Raw genomic sequence first — 26,828 nt, forward strand, 5'->3', positions numbered from 1 at the left:
CGTAATTCTGTTACTTAGGATATTTGAAAAGTCACAATCTTGGTGGGCCTCAGTTGAAAGATGAGGAGGTTGATACCAGAATTTCCTTCTGACTCTAAGTGTGTGATCTATGAAAGAAAAAAGAAATGAATAAGATGTGAACCAAAAACAACAACAAATTTGAAAAATCTGTCACAGCACTAACCTTTAGGACTTGTCATGTTTTTCCCTTGACTGTCTCCAAAAAATCTGCCCTACCCTTTCTTGGAACATTGGTGAGGAGTCTCTTGGTTCTGACTCATCAGTTCACTTCTACCATTTCTAGCCACTGGAAATAACTGACAATAAAATACAAAATCTCTTGCTTCACTTCTGACAACTTGATTTTGTCTTTGTCCTCTATCCAAGGATCTGAACATTTACAGAATGACCATGGAGTAGTTGTGGATTACAATACTGCCGACCCACTGATCCGGTGGGATTCTTATGAAAATATGAGTCCTGATGGGGAAGGTGAGTTTAACTGGCTTTTATATAAAATCTTCAAATGAGATTGCTTCTCACTGGGGTGAAATATATGAGGTAGGTCAAAAGAATCTGAGAAGAAAAAATTCATTGCCTTTACCAAAACAGATTCCCCTCTCAACAAACTTAGAAGATGTAATCTCATTGTATTTACAGAATGCAGAAACCACAGACACGTGTGGCACAGTCATAGGTTTCTGAGAGTTCATGAACCACATATTGCTTGGATTTTGGTCAGAGTTTTGCAAAGCTGTAAATAGTTGGTTGCCAGTCAATGAAGTATATATATGGATATATGTGTGTGTATGTATATAAGTGCATATTCATATATACATACACACAAGTATATGTAGAGAGAGGAACTTCTCTTTATATATATACACATATATATATACACATATATAATATATATATATATATATATATATATGTAAACTTCTCCTAATATTTCATGTTTGTAAGTTGTTAGGAATCTTTATTCCTTAAATTACTCTCCCTTCCTGTTTTGTAAAGAGAATGATCTATTATATCTTAAGCAATGGATTATGATTTCTTTTGTAACCCAATGAATCAAATATATAGGGTCTTCCAAAAAGTCTTACAGATATGTTAAGCATTAATAGGTTAAATCTACACTAAGACTTTTTTGGGACCTCCCATATTTAGTTCTTATTTTCAGAACCTTAATCATTTAATATCAGCCATTTGGAGGTATGACCTTCTCTCCTCTACCCCTCCCTTCTCCCCCTGCCAGTTCACTTTCTGTACTCAAACACAATAAAATGTTGCATCACAAGTAAAAACACAGAAAAGAATCGAAGGAATGAGGTGATATTGTACAGTTCTCTATAGAAACAAGTAAGCAGAGTGTAGATTTCAATAGATGAAATCACAGTGATTCTGATCCAGTTCAGGATATCTTTCATCTCCTGTGAATCATTGGTTGAGAATCAGGTTAGGTTGGGGAGAGTAAAGAAAAAACACTTGTCAAATTGCTGTTCCCAGGAGCGAGGTAAACAAAAGGAAGACATTTTGTGATTGAACAAGATAACATGATGTTGTTGCTCTATAAGTGGGCAGGGAGGTTACTGTGTCCTTAGGCGACAGCATTAGCCACTAACTGCTTTCTCCTAATGGTTCACACCAGGACTCCTTCAGGAGATGGGAGCTTTTATTGATTCAGGGCTCCTTTGGAAACTTGGGGTATAAACATGTCTGTAGGGAGCAGGCATAACTTCTTTCAGGTTTCTGCTATTTTGTTTATATGAAGCAGGGCTGGACTAGGAATTTCTGATCATCTTCATCATTGTTATTGCTGCTCTGTTAGGCCCTGGGAGGGAGACAGTATTTGAAGTGTTTCATGTTAGTAAACACTGATTTCCTCAAGCTAATTAAAGTGATTTTATTGCATTTAATATCACCATCACAACCATCATCATCATCATCACCATCATCACTACTAACATTTAGTACTTTAAAGTTGGCAAAGTGCTTTGCATCTGTTGTTGTTTCATGTTATCCTCACTACAACCATGGGAGGTAGGTGCTTTTATTATCTCTGTTTTATTGAAACTAATTATGAAAAATTAAATGACTTACCCAGAAACACAAGGCTTTGTCTCAGGTCTTCATCTCCATATTTCTCTTGCCTTATTTCCTTTGCTATTGTTATGTACAGTAAACCAAGTACTAGGCTTGGGGTCAGGAAGGCTTGGGTTCAAATGCTACTTCTGATAAATATAATATGACCTTTATGAAATGGTCTTGGGCATGTCACTTAAATTCAGTCTGACTCAAGCTATTCTCTATATAATGTCATAGAAGGATGATGATCTATTCTGGTAGAGTTCCTCGTGCTCTGAAATCCATATTTATTGTTACTGTTGCATTTCTTTGTTTCTTGTGTTTGGAGAATTTAACATCTCCCTTACATGGTCTATAAAGTTAAGCAAAAATGCTTTCCTCAGTTATTTGAATAGAAAATGAGTAAGATCCCTGCTCCACCCTTTCCAGAATTCTAGTGGCCATTTAGACCCTGGGTGGGAGACAGTGTCTAGTATTGATGAAAGGAGTGCATTCATGGTGTGCTGGGCAGAGACTCTTACCAATTTATTTAGGCTGGTTAAAGGGATATCATTACTGGCATAACACCGCTACAGCCAAGTCATGAATCATGCTTATTTAAAAGGAGGGAGTTCTCTGCTTTGGACCCAGAACAAGATTTTTTTTTCTTATTATTTTGTATACTTAGAGTGATCCCTTCAGTTAAACCTGCTTCCTTGAAAAATGATATTTAATTATTTTCTTTTCATTTTACCTAGACATAACTCATATGTTATAGGAGCAAAGATCATAGTACTTTGAACTAGAGATATTGAAACTAGGAAATTAGAGATCATCCAGTCTGATCCCTCAGTTATTAGAGGCCTTTGAGAAGTGTTTGGAGTGCTGTACTCAAAGTTAAGAGTTCTGGGCCCACATCCTACCTTAGGCATTCCCAAGACAGAAAGACTTGCAGGGTCTTGAGATTACAGTGCCTAGTTCTGAGTCAGTGTTTAAGAAATATTTATTATACTCTAAGTGTTGGCTTGGCTGTGAACTGTGTGACTGCTGTCAGGGACCTGAAATAGCATTTCCCCCCATACAAAGGTAATGTGCAAAATTCTAAAGGGATTATAATCTGTCATGTTGGTGATAATATCCCACCATGGCATTCAGGAATCTTTAAATTATTAAAAAATAAAATAAAACTCAGTTTTATCCATAGCTCTTCAGAGAAATTGGAAATTTGTATTTTTTCTCATCAAGATCAGAAATGGGGAGGGATGCATCTATATGCAACGAGAGAGATAAATCAATTACACCATAATAAGCACTTAATAAATGAATGAATGAATAATGATATTTATCTCTCTATCATGTATTTCTCTCATCTATATTGCTATTATCTTTCCATCTCATCATCTAATTCTCTATTGCTATTTCTATCTTTTCTATCTCAATTATCTATCATCTATCTTTGAAAAAGTTCAGGAAAATCTGGTTCTTCTTTTGAGTTCTGATTTGCTTCTTTCTTTCCTTTTTTTTTCCTGTAAGTGCTCCTGCTGTATGAATGTTCACTTTTTCAAAATTTAAATTTAAAGAAGTTCCCTTAGCAGTGAGGTTTTCCTTTTTTCCACAAATGCCATGCCTTTTTCCAGCCTTCTCCATTTCCTTGGCAGCTTAGTGGTACAGCAAATAAAGCCCTAGACTTTGAGTCACCAATATCTCTCTCAAACCCATCTCATACATGATTAATTGTGAGTCCCTGAACAAGTCATTTAACTTGTCTGTTTCAGTTTCTTCATCTGTAAAATGGGAATAAAAGTAGAACCTGTCCCTGAGGGTTGTTGTAGGGATAAAATGAGATAATGATTGGAAAGAACTATATTGTTATATTATGCTTTCTCTCTCATTATGTATGCTGCATACAATACAGTGTATTGCTGCTCTACCATTTTATTACATATCACTTCTTCTCAACTACATGGAAAGCCCCTGCATTTTGCATTGTTGCATTGCTGCAGGGGAATAGATATTTACCAGTGATACTGCTCTACTTACTGCAGAAAGCATGTGCACATAGTGAGATTCTCTTCCCTATGAATTGGAATGAGAATTTTAAAATTTTATTTCAGGAGAAAAAAGCTTCTTTTAAATGTGTCTTATTTTTAAATTTGGAATGAGAAGAGGAAGTATCACATAATGGATAGAGTGCTTATCTTAAAATTAGAAAATCTGGATTTAAATTCAATACATGATACTATTCTTTGTGACTATGGACAAGTCCCTTTGTTCTATTATGTGCCTCACTTCCCTAGTACTTATCTCCTGGGAGCATAGAGAGCTGAGTGGAGGATAGAAGCTATACTTGGAGTTACTTATAAGAAGAAAATTACAGATCCTTTCTCCAGATGCATGTTAAAATGTGTTGTAGCTAACTCAGTGATTCAAGGTCTGTAAATTTGAGCTTTCAGGGATCATTTGGTCCATGTGTTTTACAAAATTTGACATTTTGCCTTGCTGAGATAATGAGGGATTTCTATCTGATAGACAATTGGACTTTATAGTAAAGCTCTAATAAAGATGTATTTAACTGCCAATGCTATTGTATTGATCATCCTCAGTATCATGTACCTTCTACTCTTTGACCATGAGTAGATCTGGGGAAGTAAATTGTGAACTGGTCCTCTTTAGGAGAACTTTTTGTCTTTCTCATTATAAGGGAGAGAAGTCTATCTACATTGGTTCTGGGCTGTCTTTGTCATAAATACCTTTTCTCCTCAGTGAAAAGTACTCACTGACGTTCAGGAATGTAACCATGCTTTATGATTTCATTTGACTTTTGTCTTATTTTCCTTCATTTTCACCCTCTCTTCATTGTCAAGTTAATAGCTATTGAACAGGGAGTTGCCTTGTTGGGAAGTGAAATGCTTGGTCTCCCAGTGGGTCTCTTCATGGAGGATTGCTTGGTGGGAATGCTTGGACTGAGTACTTTTCAAAGGAATGCCAATATCTCTCAGTTAGACCAGGATAGAAGCCATTTCTGAGGAGCTCTTTTTAAACCACATTTTTGGTGATGAAAAACAGCTCCTGCTTTGGGCCTTGAATGTTGTGAAATTTTGAAAAATAAAGGTATAACAGGCCAAAAGAAGTTTGTTTTCCATTGAAAGGTAGTGAATTACAGTTTCCCATTCCCTGAATGGTATAGGTAATGAAAACAGAAATACTGAATTACCGGATTTCTGCTGTAGAAATTATTGCCAGTTTGGAATCATGCCTTTTTCCTTCATCTGCCATCAGTTGTTCCCCCTTCCACAAAGAGCTCCCTTTTTTATCTCTTAATGCTATAATTTGCTTTTGTTATGAAGATACTGATGTAAAGAGGGGAGCTAACGTGGGCAAAACTTACAAAAGTCTCATTGTTTCAGTGGGAATAAGTATATTTTATTTTGGTTTTTTAATTTATAAGAGTAATCTGCTGATGTGTTACTTTGGGGGTCTTTTGTATAATTATGTGCTCTTGTGATGTTCACACTCTGTTACTGTATTAGAATGAGGCTACAGAATCAGAGAATCCTTTAAATTGGTTGGAAAAGGCTTCATTGGCTTCTCAGCTAATAGTGTCAAACTCAAATAGAAGTGGATTCCAGCTAGCCACATGTCTCAATTATTTTTTTAATTTATTTTGATTGTACTTAATATTTTGGGCCTGGAGTTGACATCTCTTATCTAGTCCCATCCATACCCCCAAAACTTTTACCACTACATTATAAATGAAAAGTCAAACTTGCCCCCCTACTTGAATAGCTCCAATATGGAGGAATCTCTATCAATTGAAGCAGCCTGTTCTCCTTTTGGATAACTGTCATTGTTAGTAAATCTTTCCTGACATGGTTGCCTCTTTGTAACTTCTGTCCCCTTGTCCCTACTAATGTACTCTGAAGCCAATTCTGTGACAGTCCTTCAAATATTTGAAGACAGCTATCATCCGCTTTCCCCCCCTTCCCCATCAACAATCATTCTTTCTCTGTAGAATCTACCTGGGGATTTCACATTAATGAAGGGCAGCCCCTAACATTATTCACAAAGCTATTATTCCGAAGGGTCCCCAGAGAATGACTTGTTCACTTCACTTTTGTCCTACATATGAATAAGTAGAGCTCACGTACTCAAATGCCAAGAATAGTCTTAGCTACATCAGCAGTTTCTCCCTGGAGACCAAGATGATCTTGTGATTACAAGGGCCATCAAAAGCCTTCTCTTGTCCTTTTGGAAACTCGCGAAGTATTCAGGGCTCCATTGGTGTACCACTCTATTTTAAATATGACAATAGCCGTATGACCATTATAAGAAAGAAAAAGGGTCTCATTAACATCAAGAAGACCTGACTCAGTGCTTTTTCCCCCCTTCCTCTTTAATACTTTTCTATCCCACTACTATTTTGTGGTACTAAAAGAAAGGAAATGAACCACATTCATCCTTCAGGTTGAATCTAGTTTTGTTTTCAAATTTTGTAAATACTCTTTGTTTTTATGCCATATACATTTTAATTATATTTGCCACTCCACTTAATCCTCCCTTGAGAAAAAATAAAACAGTTAATTAAACCCAGTTGGCATAGATCTGTGTCTTCCAGTGTATGCAACTTTCTACACCCATATTTCTCTAATTTTCTACTCAGAAAGGAAGAGTATTACATCTTCTGTTTTCTTTGCTCAAGATTGGTCATTATTATTCATGAGAATCTGGCTATTCCTTTCCCTTTCCATATTTGTAAAAATTATATTTATTATTTTTTTCTTTCTGCATGTTGAATTTTGTGTTCATTTCTACAAGTCTTCCAATATATTTTATTCTTTTTTTAAATGGGGTTTAATACAATACCTTGCATCATTCCCTTAATGAATGCTTGTTGACTGAATGATTGGTGCAACAATATTCCAATATGTTTATATAGTATAGATAAGTCATTTTTAATCATTGGGCAGCCAATTTGCTTTCAGTTTTCTATTACAGAAATCTATAGTATTTATGGGATCTTTCTTTCAAGTCAAACAGTGAATATCTCCTTATAAACTGTTTATCTTTCATAGGCATCCCTAAATCTAGGAAAATGTAATTTTTTTTTTGCCTTCCATGGCAGCTTAAAGGACTTTTGTTTTTCTCATGAGCTTAAGAGGTGAAAGGATTGGCATTCTTTAGTTCACTAGTGCTTTTTGCTTGGCCTTCAAAAGGAAAGATAGGATCCTTTCCCTGTTGGAACTCTGAAAGAACAATAACTTTTCTTATCTTTGAAGAGCTTTATAAGATAAACTGCCTGATTTTGCTAAATTCTGGGTAAACAGGCCTAAACAAAGGAATTAATAGGTACCAAAGGAAATATTTTACAACTTGCAGAGGAGGTACTGATGTGAGGAAGTTTCCTCATCCAAGAATTCCTAATAGCAGTAATATTACATGTCCAGTTCCAATTCCAATCCCAAAGAAATTCACAAATCAAAGTGACATGGAAATAAAAAGTTGTAAAGAGGAGACACAATGCCAGATATTCCAAGTAATTTTGAAATAATCTATGGTAGGATTTAGGGAATTAGCCAAAAGCTTGAATTGCAAAATTTTAAAAAAGAAATATATTTGCTATTGACTAATTTTGGGTTTACACCTTTTTCCCTTGAAACTTTTTCCCTCTGAAGTAATTTTTTTGTAAATATTGTGAACTGCCTCTATGATGGTGTGTTCTCCTATCTTCATAGGTGAGCTTTGGCTAAAATAAATACAAATACACATTTGATTAAAAATCTGAAGGAAGAAAAGGGATATTTTGTACTCTTACTCTAAAAAAATACAAATCCTTTTTTCATCAGTATTTTCTAAATGTTAAAAATAGATGATTCTCCTCTCTGCATTTTAAAGAAGTAGAGTATGATGGGAAAAACAAAGCTACTTTTGTTTCTTTAACTAGCTTCTTGGCTAGCTGAAATTTCATTTAAATCCAAAATTTCTTAATACTAAATCTATAGTTCAGCTTCTGGTCGCTGTTTCTGAAGTGTTTTAGAAACTTTTAAAAATATCTCTCTTTCCTCCATTTTCTTTTGAAGCACATGTATATTATTAGGTCAATACAGCTTTAGATTAGTTTCTTGAAACTATCAAACCATCTTTTTGATACCCTTAATTTATTTCATCATTTTTTTCATACTGCTGAAATAAGTTTCAATTTGATCAATGAGCCTGTAAGGCCAGAGTGTAAATCTATTGTTACCCACTTACTAGATGATTCTAGATAAGATATTTAACCTGTATGCCTCAGTTTCTTCTTCTGTAAAATTAGGATAATAAAAGCAACTACCTTGCAGAGTGGTTGTAAAGATAAAATGAGATAATATTTGTAAAAAGCATTTAGCACATGCTGTCATATAGTAGCCACTTTATAAATGCTTCCTCCTCTTTTTCCTCCCCACCCATTTTCTGTTTCCTTTTCTTTCCTTTTCCCCCATGGTGGTTGTATTTGTAATGCATTTAGCATAATGAATGATACCTAATAAGTTTAATAAATGCTTATTTTCATCCTTTCTGTTTAAATTAATAGAATTTCCAAAATCACAGGGACTTAAATAATGGATTTTTTATTTATTAGAATATAAGATGGAGTGTCAGAGAATAATTTTACATTAAAACGGGTCACAAGATAAAAACAGTTCTCATATTTTGACTGAGAAGTATATAGGTGATTGTCTACAACATATGATTCTACTTATAAAAATCTTTTGACTTTCAGAAAGCTGCCCTAAATATGGATTCACTTATCTTCATGCCTTGAATGCAGGAATTCCCCTGCTCTTTCTGGGGCTATTGTGGATTTTCCATTCCCCTTGAATTTGGCATATGCTTTTCCTTACCACTCACACTTTATTATGCAATTGCCAATTCTAATCTGTTGACTGACTACCATCACACTTTCCCCCACCCACCATGGTCAATTCTATTCTATCATACTTTTCATTTTACATTTTTTCCATATTGGAACTGGAACAGACCCATGTCTCACTCCTATTATCACCAATCCCCTCTCCTTTTTTTTTTTTTTTTTTAAATTCTTATTCTCTATTCCTTCTACCACAACCAAAGGACTTAGCATAGTAGTTGATGCGTAGGAGGCACTAAATAAATGCTTTTTCCCTTCCCCTGTTATTTTAGAACTCTAAATACATTTTAGCAGAGAGGTATTTTAAAATAATTAATATAGTATAAATTAACTAGAAATAAGTGGATTGACTCAGAAAGATAGTCACCATTTATCATATTTTTTCATATTTGTGTTCCAAACCATCAAATTCTTACTATAATCACTGAGGGAAATAATAATGGTGTGTCAATAGATCAGTTTTATGTATGTCATTAGTACTTTTCTGAAACCTTTGATATTTTTGAGGGGTTGCCTGTGTAAGAGATCAAGAGGATCTCAAAATTGGAGATCAGTGTACCCTAATAAACTTAAAAGCTGCAATTAAAACTTTTATATTCTCCTGATTAAAGATGGTGGTACTAAAGGAGAGGAAAAATAAAAATGGTATTAGTGAGGGACAATCCAACTACCACCTTTTCTCCCTGCACAGAAGACAAAGCTGATACAACATAGTATAAATGGTTGAATAGATTCTACAGAAAGAGTAGAATTAACTAGGAAAATGACTCCTGTCTCCATATAGTTTTTGGGGGGACTCTGGAAATTAGCTCAGAAAGACCTTTACCATCCCTTTAGACCTTGAAGGCATATCCCTGTTGCCTTTATTCTGTTTGTGTCTGCCTTCCTCTTCTGAGATAACTACTCAGAAAGCATTTTTATTCATTCCTTGTCACTGAGAGGCAGCATGGTAAATAAAGATCTGGTCTTAAAAAATGGAAGATCTGAGTTCTAGAGTAGATTTCTGGCACAGATGACAAATCACTTGCAAATCACTTCTCAGCCTCTCAGGAAATTCTCCAAGAGTTTAAATTGCAAAATAGATATTGATCGGAATTATTAGAAGCTTCTTCACTGGTAGTTTTGCATACCACTGAAATCATAACCTTCATCTGGGACACACACACATATATTTTTATACATATATATATGTATGTATGCATATACACACATATGTCATGAAGAGATAATATTGGGCTCATGTGGTATTTGTTGCATCCTGTAAGTGATCATCAAATTCAGTTTGAAGAAAAACAACTAATTAAAAGAATATGTCCTTTAAATGTGAAAATGGCTTTTATAAAGATGTAACCTTAGAACACCATTTTTGTATTGTTTTCCTTGAAAAAAAGAAATAAAATAGATAGTCCTAGATAAATGGAGTTGTGAGGGATGGGGAAACACTTTTTAATTAGGCTTTTAAAATATTTACATTTTCCCTAACTGATGCTATGTTAAATTTTGATATCTTTGGCTCATAGAAGTTGTCCCTTGTGTTTAATGTGAAGGCTTTAAGTCTCTGGTGTGCTAAACAACTCTTGAACACTGAATGCTTATTCTCACTTCCATTCCCCTGAAATGGCCTGTAGCAAGAGTATGATGAAACACAACCATGTTAGATGAGCAAGATGAACAAAATCAGTTGATTGCCTAGAGAACTCACATTCCTTACATCCAAGAAATGTAAATTCTCATCATCTATGGGCATAGCTTATTAGAACTTTTTATTTTACTCTAAAAGTTTAGGTGTTTGTTGTTATTGTACATATTCTATATTGTTAATACCAGTGAGTAAAAAAAAAATGTTCTATTTTTAATTTTAAAGGTGCCTCCTCAAGCCTAATAACTCATTCATACGTCTTTGTATATATTTGTGTGCATTGTGAACTCCTTTAAAGAATGAACTGTATTTTGACTTTCTTTGTATTCTTGTTTCTTAGCACTTGCTGGAATATAGTAGCTGCTTAATAAATGATTATTGGCTGACATAGTAAGAACCTGAGACTTAAGTAGAATTGCATGAAATAATCCAATTAGTGCTATCAAGTAGTCTTGATATGTTGCTAGTTCTGAAATCTATAGATTTTCTGCGATGGACTTAAGGCTATCATTTTAATTTTTCAAAAAACAACAAAAATGGGATTCATATGCTTTCCTCTGGTGGAAAACAATTTATACCTGGTCTGCCTGCCTAATTTCTCACAGTTGTGCCAAGAAGTATTGCATAGAAAAAAACTAAAACAAAACAAAGTTGTGTAATTAGAATATAAGGATACATTGCTACTTTTTTTTTTAAATAAGGAGACGTTCAAGGAGCTAAATATGTATTAAAGTTAGTTTGAAATATTATCAGCAATGTAGGAAAAGCCTACTTCTCTTCCATCTTCTTTTTGGTGCTCAAACATTTATTATATATCTACATTGTGTGGTCTGCTGTGCAGTTATGCTAATCTGACCAAAAATTATAGTCATATAGGTCAAAATTCTATAGTCATTCATCATTAGTTCAGTTGATGTTTTTATCTGTTCTGTGTTTGGTTCCCATTTCTAATACTAATTGTTTTTAGATTTGAATGAAATTATGTTCTCTCTGCTGAGTAAAATGAGCAGGACCAGGATATCATTATATATTTCAACAACAGTATTATATGATGATCAGTTTTGATGGACCTGGCCATCTTCAACAATGAGATGAACCAAAGCAGCTCCAACAGAGCAGTAATGAATTGAACCAGCTACACCCAGTGAAAGAACTCTGGGAGATGACTATGAACCATTACATAGACTTCCCAATCCATCTGTTTTTGTCTGCCTGCATTTTTGATTTCCTTCACAGACTAATTGTACACTATTTCAAAGTCTGACTCTTTTTGTACAGCAAAATAACTGTTAGGACATGTATGCTTATATTGTATTTAATTTATACTTTAACATACTTAACATGTATTGGTCAATCTGCCATCGGGGGGAGGGGATGGGGGGAAGGAGAGGAAAAATTGGAACAAAAGGTTTAGCAGTTGTCAGTGCTATAAAATTACCCATGCATATAACTTGTAAATAAAAAGCTGTAATAATAATAATAATAATAATAAAAATAAATCACATTTTCTCTCAGTGATAGCATTTCTCACAATTTGCAAAATTGTACTTACCTGTGAAAGGCTATGTAAATGTATATCCAGTAGCCTTTTCAGGTCCTGCCTCTCCTTTATGAAAGAGTTATACTTGATGACATCTATGGTCCCTATTAGTTCTAAAACCATGCTATTCTATAGTAGTTATACTTGTAGTTTTATTAGTTTAGTACTAGTTTTGATGAATGATAACTTGCATTTTGTTTTCCCACAAAAATTGATGACAATGAAAGGACTCATGGATTTCTAGAACTAATAAAACATACAAGAACCTTTATCACTCATATGATCCAACTTTCTAATTTTATATAGGAGAAAACAAATCAGAAAATGTAAAGTTACTGAAGTCTTTGCTTTTCTTTCACAACAGTAGAGATTTTCTTGAGATGAAGTATCCAGGAGGAAGAAATATTTTAACCTCTTAGATGTAGTTACAGCATACCATTACTACTCCCAGAATATGTTGAAATTAATATATGAAATTCATAGAATTTATGTTTGGTGGGATAGTATGATAAATAGAAAGTCACAAATAATCAAAAACTTTCATGTCTAACCATTAGAGTAAACTATAGTAGTTATTAAACATTTTGCTAGGGTTTCTAAACAAATAGCAAAATGATAAGTATTCTTTATCCCAAATTCTATCAATCCAATAGTAAGAGCCCTAAGGTAAAAGCAGAAAGGGGAAAAAAAGACTGATGATTATTAACTCTTACTTGTGTTTAACTTTTTAGAGAAATTGATTTATGAGGGTATGTCTTTTAGTGTTTTCTTAGAAAATGTCTTCTGAATTCAAACAGACTATATGAACACAAAATTTTAAAAAGCAAAACATGATTTTTAAAATAACAATGAATATAAAACATTGTTCTTATATAACCATTTTCTTGAAAGCTGTAGGGTATGATGTGGAAAGCATAGACTTGAAAAACAGGATGCCAGGATTCAAATTCTCATTCTACCTCTTATTTATAAGCTGTTTGGCTTCCTTTGGCAACACAGTGAACCTCTTAATTCTTAGTTTTTTCCCACCTATCAAATAAGAATATTAGATTACATAATAATGAAACATGTTTAAGCCCTAATATTCTCATGATTCTTAAAATTACCTGAATTTGGTTTTTCTCATTTGTTCAGTGAAGCAGCTGGATTGAATGCTCTCCATGTGCTTTTCCTGTTCTATTGTCATATGACTTCATTGTGTCACTTTTTCTATAAGTGATGAAACTAACTCTGTAAATGATGAGTTCACTGGGTAATCTGTTCCAGAACAATTGTGAATTGATTATAGGTAATGATAGCTCCCCAAGTTCATTCTTATATATAATGCAAAACCAATTTAGATTTTCCAAGAAAGTATTTCTTAAAAGAACAACTTTGCCATATGGTGTAATCACTATCTATAATCCCAGTTACCTAGCAGACTGAAGCTGGTGGATCTTTGAAGATCCTGAGCTTTGGGCTAAGACATCTGAGCACATATCCTTCTGGACATGAGGGCCACCATATTGCCAAAGCAGAAGCAACCTGCCTAAACAGGTTGGGAATGGAGCGGGTCAAAGCTCTTTATTAATCAGAATGGTATTGGACCTCAGAGTAAACCCTATCCTACCTGTCTTAGTGAAATAGGGACACCCAGTCTTTTGTTTTCACATGAACTTTTTTTCATATTATTTTCTTCCCTTACCAATAAGTTGTCCTCAGAACAAGAAATAAAAAATCAAAACTTATTAATACATTAAAGGATTCTGACAGTATTTGCAATTTTCCATATCCCTTAGTGAGAGCTCTTCCTCTAAAGGAGGTATATTATCTCATCTTTTTTGGGGGGGGGGTGGGAAAGTGTTGCCTTGGTCATTATAGTTGCACAGAATTCCATTTTATTGCAATTGCTTTTAATGGGAGTTATAAAGAGTTCAAATTCCATATGACCTTGTCTTACCTTTCCTCCCCCCTTCCTCTTTCTTTAAAGTTGATTTTAGGGGTCAGCCCCTCTCATGCTTGTATTTTAAAATACACAGATGAAAATCCTATACTGTACTCCCTCCTTTTCCTCCTCAGCCAATCCCAGTCCACCTTCTTCCATCCTCAGCCCTACTTTTCACAATCTATTTGCCACAGCTACACAGCTTTACAGGTCTGAGGAATGAAGTTCAAGCCACAGTCAGGCTTAGGGTCTATTGACAGGAGTTGATCATAATCTCACACACATTCCAAGAACTGGCATTTGGCTCTCTCAGCAACTACAATTGTTTCCAGAGCCCACAATGTTAGACTGACTCTTCTGTTGGAACAGACAAACTAAAGGGGATTCAAGTGTCTGAGCGGAATGAACAATAGGATGCAGTCTTAAATGGGTTGTTCTCATCGCATTAGGGGGCCTGTGCCAAACATTGGTAATTGTATTGCTGATGACTACAAGTTGGGTCAAGAAGAGTCTATCCATTTATGTGTCTGTGTGCGCCAAGAGCATGCGAAATATTGGCTCAGGATGAGGAATTGAGGCTCAGGGAGTTTGGGGGAAAGGGTATCAAGTTTCTTAGATTCAGATGTTGCTGTTTTGAAGATCACTTTGAAGACTTTTTTAAATTGGCCTATCAAATTATATCTTAGTTATTAAAACTATTTTATAGAATTTGCTTATTTTTACTATTTATTATATCATTAATATTTTACTATTTTAATCCCCAGAAAGTTTTCTTTTGAATAACTTTCTTAAATATTTTTCATGAGAAGCACATCATAATTATAATAAAAGAGTCAAATTCCTGATTTTGGAGTGCCAAAAAACCTGGTTTCAAATCTCTGCTCTATCTATGTGAACATGAGTAAATCACACATCTCTGTGATAGTTAGCTCCTCTGTGCCCCAATTCTGCTAGAAAATAAGTGTTGGACTATGACTAAATGATTTCTAAAATTCTTTCTATCTGTATTTGTATTTATACTGTGATCCTAGGATTTCTAAGTTCACTCAGTGGTTGTATGCTTTTAAATAGGAACATCACAGACTCTTTAAGTTAGAAGAGAACATAAAGATTAGCCTTAAGATTCCTTCTGTTAAAATCTAGGCCAATTCCCTGGTTGATGTGTGAACCCTGTATACAATCTACCAGGCAAACAGCCTTAGTTCTTATTTTTTCAGTAATGAGAAGCTAGTTATCTCAGAAGGAGTTAACCCAGATTTTATTCTTGACCCTGCCAGTAACTAGCTTTGTAATCTTGGATTAGGCATTTAACCTCCTTAGTCCTCAGTAACAATTAGACAATTAGATAATTTTGCATTATTCTCTAATGTTTGCAATCTTTCTCCCATAATCAACCTGTAAGATTCCAATCCAAGTATAATTATAGCCATTGCTGTTGGCTAATTAGTCACATATAGTAAACTCTTCCCACAAATGACTTTAGTGACAAATAGGAAAAAGTAGAGAGGTAATTTTGCTTTATTGAATCTTAATAGGAACATGGCTATTGAGCTGCAGTCAATCAATCAGCTAGCATTTCTCATATACTTACAATGTGCCCAGTAGAACTGTACTAAGTGCTTCCTAGAGTGTCGAAGAAAGGCAAGAAGGCAAGAATGTTCTTTGCCCTGAAAGAGCTTATACTCAAATGACAAAGATAGAGTATAAATAGGAACCTGAAGGATTCCAGCACTATACATCTCTCTAGGAAATTGGGGGAGGGCAGTGAGGGACACACAGAAAAAAGTCATCCGCAGATAGTAGCCTCTAAAGGGTACATGAAATTCTTAGAAACAAAAGGATGAAGGAAGATCATTTTAGACATAAAGGCCAGGCACTGCAATGGCATGGGAACAGGAGATAAAGTATTACAAAAGCAACTCTAGTTTCATTTGAATTGTTATTACTAATTTCAAGTCTAATTCAATTATTACTTTCCTTGTTAGACCCCACATAGCACCTTTCTTGTAGCTCTCAGTTGCCCTTATCTAAATGTCTGTTGTATTATAAGTTTGATTTAACTCCTTGTTCTGTAGAGAGCTAAGATTGAACATTAGAGGCAACTAATTCCATAATGACAAAACCTTGAATTTACCCATATCACCTCATGAATGATTTGATTTATGAAGAATCAGCTTTTGTATTATGATGGACTTCACTATAAAGGGATTCCAGTCTTTAAGATACCATTGTACAGTATTTTTCTTTTAAGAAGTAGAAGTTAAGTGATTTGTCAAAAACCCATTCCAATCCACTTCAGATTGGCTCTTTCCAACATTACCATTGGTTAGTCCTAAGAGAGACATACACTAACTGAATTTGTCACCGTTCTTTTCATTTCCTTTGTCTTGATTGTGTTTATTTTTAATTTAAAATATGCAAAATGTTTACCATTTTCATGATAATTTGCAGCTCTGTACAGATAGTTGTCAGATGGTTGTATATTAATGAGTCTGAGTAGAAACTTAATAAATGTTTGTTGAATTAAATCCTATCACCACACTTTCACTTTCTGCCCTTATTGCATTAATTCTTTCAGTATAGTAAGTCCAATCAATCAGTTATATTTTAACATCATGCAACACCCTTAGATAGCACAAATTAGTGTTGATGATATAATTTTATGAGTACATTGAATCACCGTGGGAGGCATCTAAGAGTTAATGTCAAGGGGATTTTGAGACAAGACTTGACACATATTAGACATGTACTCATGGAAGCCAAATCATTAATTTCTCATCATCTGCTGCCTCATAGTATCTATCTCATAGACTTGTTGCAAGTATCAGAAAAGATAAACTATATAAAATCTTTTGCAAACCTGAAGTACTATAAATATTCTTGTTATTATGATTCATTCAATTGGGATCACCCATACATCAGACTTTTAAACTTTTATTTGAAAATTTCTTCCTAGTTTATTTTTATTTTTACCATAAGAGCAGGGCTTTCTTTTGCTTTTTTCATTCAAGAAATAAGATACTTTTTGTCTAGGATCCCAGAATGTTCTGCTCCTTGATCTTAATTAAAATTGTTTTGTCAAAGCCACTCAGTCTGTTTTTTTTTGTTTTTGTTCTTGTTTTTTTCAGCCTTATATCCTGTATTCAGAATTTCCCTGAGCTACACTCCTCTTTGCAAGAATTATATGACTGTTGGGCAGCTCCCACAAAGTTTTATTTATACTCTAGCTTTTCTTATTTTTTAAGCTTGCTTGTTTCCATAAAATATCCCTAATTCCTTCATAATAATTTTTTTCTCTAATTCAAAAATCACATTTTTGAGGTCCTCATCTCCCGCCCCATTATTTCTTCTTAATAATAGTTTATCTTCATCATACCAGTTTGTAAACATCAGTAGATCTACCATCAAGTTACATTTTGATCATATTAACCTTTGTTAACATGATTTGCAAAGCATTTCAATTCCCCTTCTCTCCTACCTCTAATCCTCAACCCCGGAACATTAGCTAAATTAATTATATCATTTTGTAAAAGCATTTCTTAGGTTTCCTCAGAACACTAGTAGCTAATTATAAAGAAGAAATGTTGAAAAATGAAAATTAGAATTTTCATTTGAAATTAATTTAATGAAGTAATAGTAATAATTTTCTCTATTTAAAAATTTCTTTTTTTCTAATTTTTTTTGGCTTTTTTCCGCATCACTGTATCCCTTCCCTCCTCAGAGAGCCTAAAAAAGGCTGAAAGACAAAGAAGAAAAAAAAATCACCATATTTGATCAGTATATAGAAAATCTGAAAATATGTATACTATGTAACCCTTGTGGGATTCCCACCTCTACAAAGGGTAGAATATAGATGTCTTCTTATACCTCTTGTTTTAAGCCATATTTATTCTTTAAGATTTTGCAACATTTACTTTTGATTTGTGTGTGTGTTTCTTGTTACCTTTTTCTAATCATTGTGCGGATTGTTTTCTTAACTTTGCTTATTTCAATCTTCATCAGAATATGGAGCTCTTGTATCTTCTCTTTATCAGTTCATCAAATTCTTGGATAATATTTTGTTTAGTCATTCCCTAATGGAGCTAGGTGGCACACTGGATAGAGTCCTCTGCTTGGAGTCAAATCTGGATCTAGACATTTACTAGCTGTGTGACCTGTTCAAATCATTTAGCTCTGCTCAGTTTCCTTATCTATAAAATGAACTGGAGAAAGAAATGGCAAACTGTTGCAGTATCTTTAGCAAGGAAACCCCAAATGGGGTCATGGAAAGTCAGATCAGCAACAACAAAAATGGATGGGCATTTTTTTTTTTGTTTGCAATTCCCTCCTATCTTTTCTAAGGTGCCTCTAGAAATATATTTATGTATAAAGGATAGAATAATGTTTATATATAGGATTTCAAAGCTAGCACAGTCTCTTTTGCTAGCTTTATAACAACCTTATGAATTAGACATCATAGATGTCAATGTTCTCATTTTCTAGGTGTTTGACGTGGAATTTAATTAAATTTTATCTTTGTCAAGCATTTTGCAAAAATTTTATTGTTGTTTAGTCAATTCCATTTATGTCTGATTCTGGATAACCCCATTTGGGATTTTCTTAGCAAAGACATTGTAGTGGTTTTCCATTTCCTTTTTGTATAACATTTTGTAGATGAGGAAACTGAGGTGTAAATGATGTTAAGTGATTTGTGCAGAGTCACACAGCTAATACGACCAGATTTGAACTCAGGAAGAGGAGCTTCCTTTCTCCAGGTCTGGCACTTTACCCTTAGTACCATCTGGCTTTACAGGAGATGAAAGAAAGGTAAAAACAGTCCTCATCCTCATAGAGGGCACATTTGAATGGTGGAGACAATTTGTAAATAACTAGCTGATGTTTGTCCTATGATACAAATACAGCAGTGAGATGGTCTTTTCCCTCAAGGATCTTGTCCTCTCCTAGAATTGCATCCTTCCTTATTATTTCTGCCCTTTAGCATTAATAACACAGCTAGACATGTCACAGACTTTTAATTATTTGAAGTCAGTTACCCTATTCCTGAGAAATTAGGTGGCTCAGGGAATAGAGTACCAACTAGCAGCCATAAAACAAATATACAAGTCATCGAAGGTAAACCCAGGAAATAAAGAAAGCACTAGAACTTGATGGAGGTTGGTAGGGCAGTGAGAAGAACAAAGTTGTGATTCAGGGACCTAGAACTCCTGCAGAAAAAAGATTATGAGCTGAGTCTTTAAGAAAACCAAAAAAGCAAATCATTTAGGAACCTATTATTTTAGAAATTCTTCATATTGTTTCTTGTATTTTCCTAAGCTTCTCTTTAAGTGTTAGTTTGAGATCTATATACTACATTAAAAAAATGCCTGCCATTCTAAGTCTTATCTCTTATCACCATTTTTTATAATAGGCTATGGTTTGATGCTTTGGGTCATTGGGACAATGATAACCTGTAACAAAAATTGGAACTGTTTATTTTTAATATGAATGTAGGAACTCTGTAATATATCGGAATTTTATCAGGAGTCTGGAGACTTGGGTTCTAAATCAGCAGAAGCAAAATTAACAAAATTTAGTTCTCTTGTCAGCCATTGCCCTACTATATTTTCTTGGACAAGTCTTTTGGGACACCATTTTTTTTTTCTTTGTAATTGAGTGGATTTGGTTAGATGGTCTCAGAAGTCCCTTCTAAATCCTGAAATTCAGTGACTATATGCTAGTATAGTAACTATATCTTCTTGATTTATAGAAGGCTAGAGTTAACAATCAAGTATTTACTAAGCTTTTATTATATGCCAGGAAACCAGTCTGTATACATAAGGAGCATAACAAAAACAATAATGATTTAAGGTTTGCAAAATGTTGTATGTGTTTTCTCATTGGATCCTCAAAGCTGCATTGTAAGGTAGGTGCTGTTATTATACTGATTTTACAGATAAAGAAACTGAAGAATATGTTTTTTAAATTAATGGAAAATCCTTAAAAATCATCTAGTCCAAAGATAAGCTCTTAATATTTTTTATATATCCAGGATCCCTTGGACCATATATAAAGCCTGTAGTTCCTTTTTCAAAATCATGTTTTAAATGCATAAAATAAAATATATCATAAGGAAAACAATTTTGTTGAAATAGCTGTCAAAAACATTTAATAAAATCAAATTAATGGACTCCAAATTAAGAATCCCCAATTTAATTAAAATCCATTATTTTGTTTAAAAAAAAAAGACATTTGGACTTGTAGCATTTAATTCTTTAGTAGCAGGAGTGGGTCTGGAACCCAAGTTTCCTGATTCCTCTTTCAATGCTCTTTCTACATAATTCATTGCCTATGATAGACTTTTGTTGTTGTTGAGGAAGTTGGGGGAAGATGGGGGAGAAAAAGTTGGAGTCAAGTGACTTGTCCAGGGTCATATAATATAGTAATTGGGGTCAAATTTGAACCTGACTCCAGGGCCAGTGTTCTGTCACCTAGTTTTCCTCCCCTTTCCCTTGTCTTCTCCTCCCACTTCTTTTCTGATAGACTTCTGGGATTTTATTATTTTTTTTTCTTCATTCTTTCTAGTCTTCAGTTTACTTTCTGTATTATGCTGGATTTTTGGACTAGAAAATCTCTTAAGATCCCTTCTAGACATAAGCCCATTAAGCTATGATCCTCCCAATGTCCCTGCTTCAGATTACTTTTCTGTGTGTAATGTTCTGGTGAGTTTTTTGGAGGTCTCAGGATCAGCCTTGGTTTCAGCAGAATAATCACCACTAGAATAGTCAAGGATAAAGTCCAAAGTTTTTATTGTGTCTTTCAGTCTCCCAGTTTTTGTCAGCCGTCTCAACCAATCAGTCAGTCAGCAGTCTGCACATCTAAATGTAATGTCCTGCTTTTCTAGAGCCCCCAAGTTGGAGTGACAAAATGTACCTAGAGCCACCACACCGGTGTGGATTAAAATATAGTGTCCAGACTAGCTCTCTGGAGGATCTCAGAACCAGCCCAAGTCCTTGGTCTTAGTGGAGAAGTGATGAAGGCAGGAGAGACACCATGAGGCTGGTCAGGTCTTTTTCTGTGGCTGAGTTGTCCCCAGATTAAATACTCTATTACAATTACATCATTACAATATACTGAGTATAAGCCAATCATTATATCACTAGGGAACCATTATTTGTTGTAAGATAAAATCAATCATACTGAACTAGAAAACTATTAATCACCATGCTAAACTAGATAACCATTGTTTTATAAATTCCAATGAGTTAACACTGTGTAAGAATCCTTGCTTCAAGTATATTTCTCCAGAGTTCTGGCCCATTGCATCTTGGCGCCCAAACACCTGTGTACCTCTCTTTCTTTACTTTTCAGTCCCTCCATCTCTCCCTTAAATTTCTCTGGGGTTCTTGGTTTAATGATATTTTCATTTCTATACTTCTCTTTATACATTCCATAACCCATCAGCTAGAGAATATATGTCTGCCTGTTCCTTTTTTTTTTTTTTTTTTTTTTAAATGGTATCCCACCAGGGGGCCCTCCTTTCTGCTTTGCAGCTTCTTATAGGAAATAATCTAGGTTTCCTGTATTTTTTTAAACTTTGTTTTAATGGATGTATAAAACACTGATCTTTATCCATGCTTTGATATAGACAGTGAAATTCCATTCACAAAATCACAACTGTTTAGGGTTAAAGGTTTTGAGACTTTACAAATACTTAGAACCACATAGTTCCCTACTGGAGAAACTTCTGAGGATGCTCAAATAGCAGGCTATTTTTGTATATCAATACTAGTAGGATAAACAGCTTACATTGTCCCTAAATCCACTTGGGAAAAATAACATATGGTTAATAACAGCAATGTGATAAGTTCTTTTCAGTATCGATCATATAAAAAATTAAGATTGGGAGACGAGCATATAACCAGTTGTCAGTTTTTAACCACTCTATATAACATACACAAATTCACATGCTCATGGACACACTTAAGTTTATGTCAGCTCTTTTATGTAAGTTATTGATAAAATGAAGTAAAATAATTTTAGATCATAAAGAAAATATTATAAGATCAAAAGAATATTTTTGTTCTTAAACTCAATAGCCCATTAAATTTGTTTTTAATGTCTCATTTCCTCTAAACTAAAAAGAGAGCATAAAAGACAAAATGATTTAAAATATTTGTTTTTCTATGTATTATTGTGGACTCTTTACTTTTTTAATGTGAAAATTTAAATATTCTCAGTCATAATTCTCAATCGTGGTGACAAATCTAAAAACTTAAGTCAATCTATGGTTGACACATAGGCCTCCATTCAACTTTACACACTATTATTAACGCACATTGTAGGCCCAGTTCTGTGATAAGTTGTAGAAATAGATAAAGAAAACCCTCTCTTCCCTCCAGAAGTTTGCAGTGTATAATGGGCTTAGTTACATATATAAATTATAAATACAAAGTACTTTGGATGGGCACCAATAATTGGATCAGTCAAAAAAAAATCAAGAAAGCTAGGTATTCTAAAGAGATAAAAATATGAAGAGAATTTTCCTGATAATTAGGGATGTAGGGTTTTTTTGGGACAATTTGGCTAGAATCAGCTTTTTTGAGAGATTTCTCTCTCTTGTCTGTCTCTCTTGCATCTTAAATTTGTCTTTGATTTTCTTTTTCTTTTGAATTCTCCTGAGAGAAAAATGTCAAAAGTCATTCTAATTTTTATTCTATCAACCTTGTGACCTTCAGAAGGAAAATAATTAATATTTGACTCATTTGCCAGGGAATGATTTGGTTAATACATTAATATTAATAGCAATTCTGAAGCACTAAACATTTCAGAAACTTGGACAAAAAGGGATCATAGAGTTACAAAGCTGCAAGAGAGCTCTGTGGCCATCTAGTCTACTATGGTCTACAATAAAATATGCATACATTTTACCAATACATCAATTCCCAGTTAGGGAATGGTTGTTTGCTATTTTTATTCTGCAATTAACTTGTGGGTAACTTGCCTTTTAAAGTTGATTTTTTTTTTTTAAGTTTAGCATAAGTATTGCTCACTCTAGGAATGGAAAAGATCATGCATGTTCTCCCTGGGAGAAGGGATGAAGTGGTGACAGATTTTGAAACAATAGAAGTCCTTGGTGAAATAGTCAGGTCATTTTGGGCGGGACTTGTTGGTATTATAATGTACTTTGATTGTTTGTCATGCAGTTGGGTTCATTTGAAGAGTAAAGGGAAGTCTGAGCTCTGGCAGAGGCAAAATGCTGCTGGAATCTGCAGTAAAGATTCCCAGTAGTCAAAGGTGATTCTTTGTAGGCTGATTCCACTTAATTTCAATATATTCAGGTTAGGAATGAAAGGCGTTATAAGACGGAACTTGGGGTGAAAGGGCAGGTTAGTGGTCTAGATATTATAACTCCCCTCCCCCAAAGCATTACATACAATTATTACTGAAAACCTATAGCCCTGGGAGAATAATAGATGACTGAGATTGGGTTTGGATTTGAGGTTAAGACACTTAAAATTGAAGCCGGACGGGACCTCCTTATTCGCAAATATGGTGCGGGATACATTGCAAATGGCAGAGTTGAGACTGTTAACACTAGGTGCTTTTTTTCTCCAGGCTCCAATGTGGATACTGAGCTGTTGATTTGTTTGGAGAGTGGTATGGGGACATGTAGATATCTCAGACTAAGCTAGAAAGTGGTCTCCCCCAGGTATAATTAGATGGCTTTTTTTTTTTTTAAGGGGACACAGGAAAAGAGGTGGAGATAAAGGAAAAGCTTTGCTTGAGCTACCTTTTCAAACTGCACATTTCTCCTCCTCCTTAGTTTCAGGAGTTCAAATTTCACTAAACCTGATTGCTCCGTGACTCCACCCCCGTGTTTACATTTCATCCCCCTTTTTTGGCTGAATCAAAGTCTCATGCTTATCCAATAAGATCAGTTACCTTCAGCAATAGTAAGAGGAGGAAAACCCAGCCTTCTGTGTGCCCTCTGAGCTGGGGAAACTCTCCCCATGTCTGTGCCTCCTCTTGGGGTTTCAAACTGTCCTTAAGGAATAGTTGTCGGACTGGTTGGAGCCGGAAAAAGCCGGGGGTTACCCGAAAGGAGGTAAGCGGGGGTGCTGGGTGGATGCTCAGTCCTTCTTTGTGGCTCCGAGCTTGAAACGGAGCCAAGCAGTGTCTCTGAGCCTTGCCTGGAAGCCAGGCTGGAGAAGTGCAGATGTTTGTGCTCAGCCGTGTGGGAAGAAGGTGAGAGGAGTCACCGGGGAAAGAAGTCTAACCTGGCCAAAAGTAATGTGGCTCTGGACTAATCCAAGTTGGCCTGAGGGAAGGAATATTTGTTTTATAAGGCAGAAAACGGATTCGGCTCTACCTGCTTGAGAGGGATGTGTGAGAGAGAGAGAGAGACAGAGAGACAGACAGAGAGAGACAGACAGACACAGAGACAGAGACAGAGAGAGAGAGACGCTGCCATCTGTCTGAATTAGGTCCATTTTCTGGATCAACTGGGGCAAAACATTTCTTATTGGGGTGTCAGTACCCTGTATTTACCTAGCAGACTTGAGTCTGAATGTGTTTTCACATGTTGTGAGTAACTGGATAGGGATAACTTTAGACAAGACAGAAAAACAACACGTGAGGAGAAATGGCAGCCTTCAAATATTTAGGGTTCAATTTAGGAAAGTGCTATAAGTTAAGTCCTGGAAGACAGATGAACCACAGTATATTAACTATTGAGCTTTAACTCTTTTTAGAGTAATATCTACAAAAACATACAGACATACCCACCCTGTGAATTGTCTTTCATCCCAACTGCCCTCCTATTGCTTATACTTTAGACTGTTGGTAGCATTTGGACTCATGGCCCCAATCATAAAGATATAACCGTGTCTCTGAATTTGGGGGAGGGTGGTAGAGAGGGATGGTAGTTATTAAGTGAACTCTTTTCTTTATCAGGGAAGTTTAGGGGTGGTGATGGTGGTGATAGTTAAATGAACTGTTTCCTTCATCCAGAGAAGGTGATTTCCAACTCAGGTGAGGATTCTGAAGATTGAATCTCACTCTTACTTGGCTGCATTTTTTTTTTTTTGGGGGGGGATAGCTAGTATGTGTTTCTCCAAAAGTTTTACAGCCTGCTGCTTCCTTGGAAAAAATGAGCACAGAGCTGAGTTTTGCACAGAAGTGAGATATTTTTCTTAGGCCAACTTGGCACTGTGCTTTTAGCAAGGTGTAACAGATCTAAATGGTGCTGGCCAGGACACCCCTTGTTAGCTTTTTTTGGGACCTGCCTCTTCCATTTTGGTAAAGTATGAATATATTGTTGCTTGTTTTGAATTCTTCAAGAAATAGAACTTCATAAAGTGTTAAGACTAAACTATTAAGAAAGATCTATCTTCAAGCTGAGTTATTTCAGGAACATCTCTTAACAAAACTAACAGTTCAAGTGGTTAAGTTATATAGAGGCAAAATGCCAAAGTTTTCAAGCCCATGGGATTCTTAGCAGTTTATCATCATCTTCTGGTTTTAGTAAAAAGAAAGAGAAAGAAGTTCATTTGATCTGAGTCTGTAATATATTAAAGTCACAGTGTCTCCGATTTTTTTTTGTAGATTAAAGGTAACATTTTTCTAAGGTTAGTCTGACATAATTCTACAGCTTTGATTTTCTATGGAATGAAAAATAATCCTGCAACAATTAAGAAACTTTAATTATTCAGAAGCAGGGCAGTACATTTTTCACAAATCTGCTTACCCTATTAGCTAGGGGTTTCATTTGCTCCATAAACATTTCTTTTATCCAAAAGCTAGGTTTTGTAGAGAGATTGCTGTTTAGTAGTAATAATGCTAGGAGAGTAGAGAGAGATTTAGGGACTTATGATTTAGTCTGAAAGTTCATAGTCTGTTGGAACATGAGGAAGGCATTGTGGTTGAGGAAAATCTTTTTTCTGATGTCATGGGCTAAGTTTCAGCACTGGAATTTGGTGCTTGGATAGTATATCAACTTTTAAAAGTCCATGAGGGGAACCAGTCTCTTAGGAAACTTTGGGCCAGTTCTTAGCTCCAAAAGGTTAGGCTCTGAATTTTCATCTGATGAATAAACATTCTCTAAAATAGGAGGCTTTATTCCATCCAGTTCAAGAAATATTTTCTTGCATTGCACTGGTTATGCAGCTTAGAGATGTAGGTTTAATTCTGCCCCTAGCTCTTAATAGTTGTGTGACTATGGACAGATATCCAAAAATGCTCTGAGTCCATCATCTTTAAAATGAGGATAATGAACTTTACAAGGCTGTTTGAGGAATGACTGAAATACAATGTGTGAAAAATGTAGATATACTGGCTCTTATTGCACCATAGTAGCACTTAGTAACTGTTTTGTTAAATTCTATTATCAGTCATAGTGAATATGTGACCTTTTCTATGGCTTAAATTTGCCAATACCAGAGATATATCAATGCTTCTTTCTAGGTTGGAGCAAAATCTCATGAATGCTTTTGAATGTATAATTCCTTATTTTCTGTAACGTTAAATCTTTCAAGGATGAATGTAAGATAGCCTAATTTTTCATCGTTATGGTTACTCTTGCTAACAGAACAGGCTTTCTGTGAACTTCCTGTTCATGGGATGTTAGATCTGCCCCCAAATCTAGGATATGATGTAACAGATCATAGGAAAGGCTAGGAAAACTCTTTTGACTGGTCTCATACACTAGCTTAAGATCAGAGTTGTTCATGGCCTTTGATGCCACAGCCTTTTCTTGATTGCCTCTTTGTGGTATTGA

At 35.0% G+C, this 26,828-nt stretch overlaps 1 protein-coding gene across 8 annotated transcripts in view; it reads left to right on the forward strand.

Moving 5' to 3' along the window:
• Nucleotides 1-26,828, forward strand: part of TNS3 (tensin 3) — a 378,141-nt gene that overhangs the window by 236,958 nt on the left and 114,355 nt on the right. For all 8 annotated transcript variants that reach the window (XM_031957264.1, XM_031957267.1, XM_031957260.1 and 5 more), the window contains one exon: nt 388-492. In XM_031957264.1, the coding sequence (XP_031813124.1) occupies nt 388-492 (105 nt within the window). The remainder of the gene's footprint in view (nt 1-387; nt 493-26,828) is intronic.

This window comes from Sarcophilus harrisii, chromosome 1, assembly GCF_902635505.1.
Source record: "Sarcophilus harrisii chromosome 1, mSarHar1.11, whole genome shotgun sequence".
In the NCBI taxonomy this organism is placed as follows: Eukaryota; Metazoa; Chordata; class Mammalia; order Dasyuromorphia; family Dasyuridae; genus Sarcophilus; species Sarcophilus harrisii.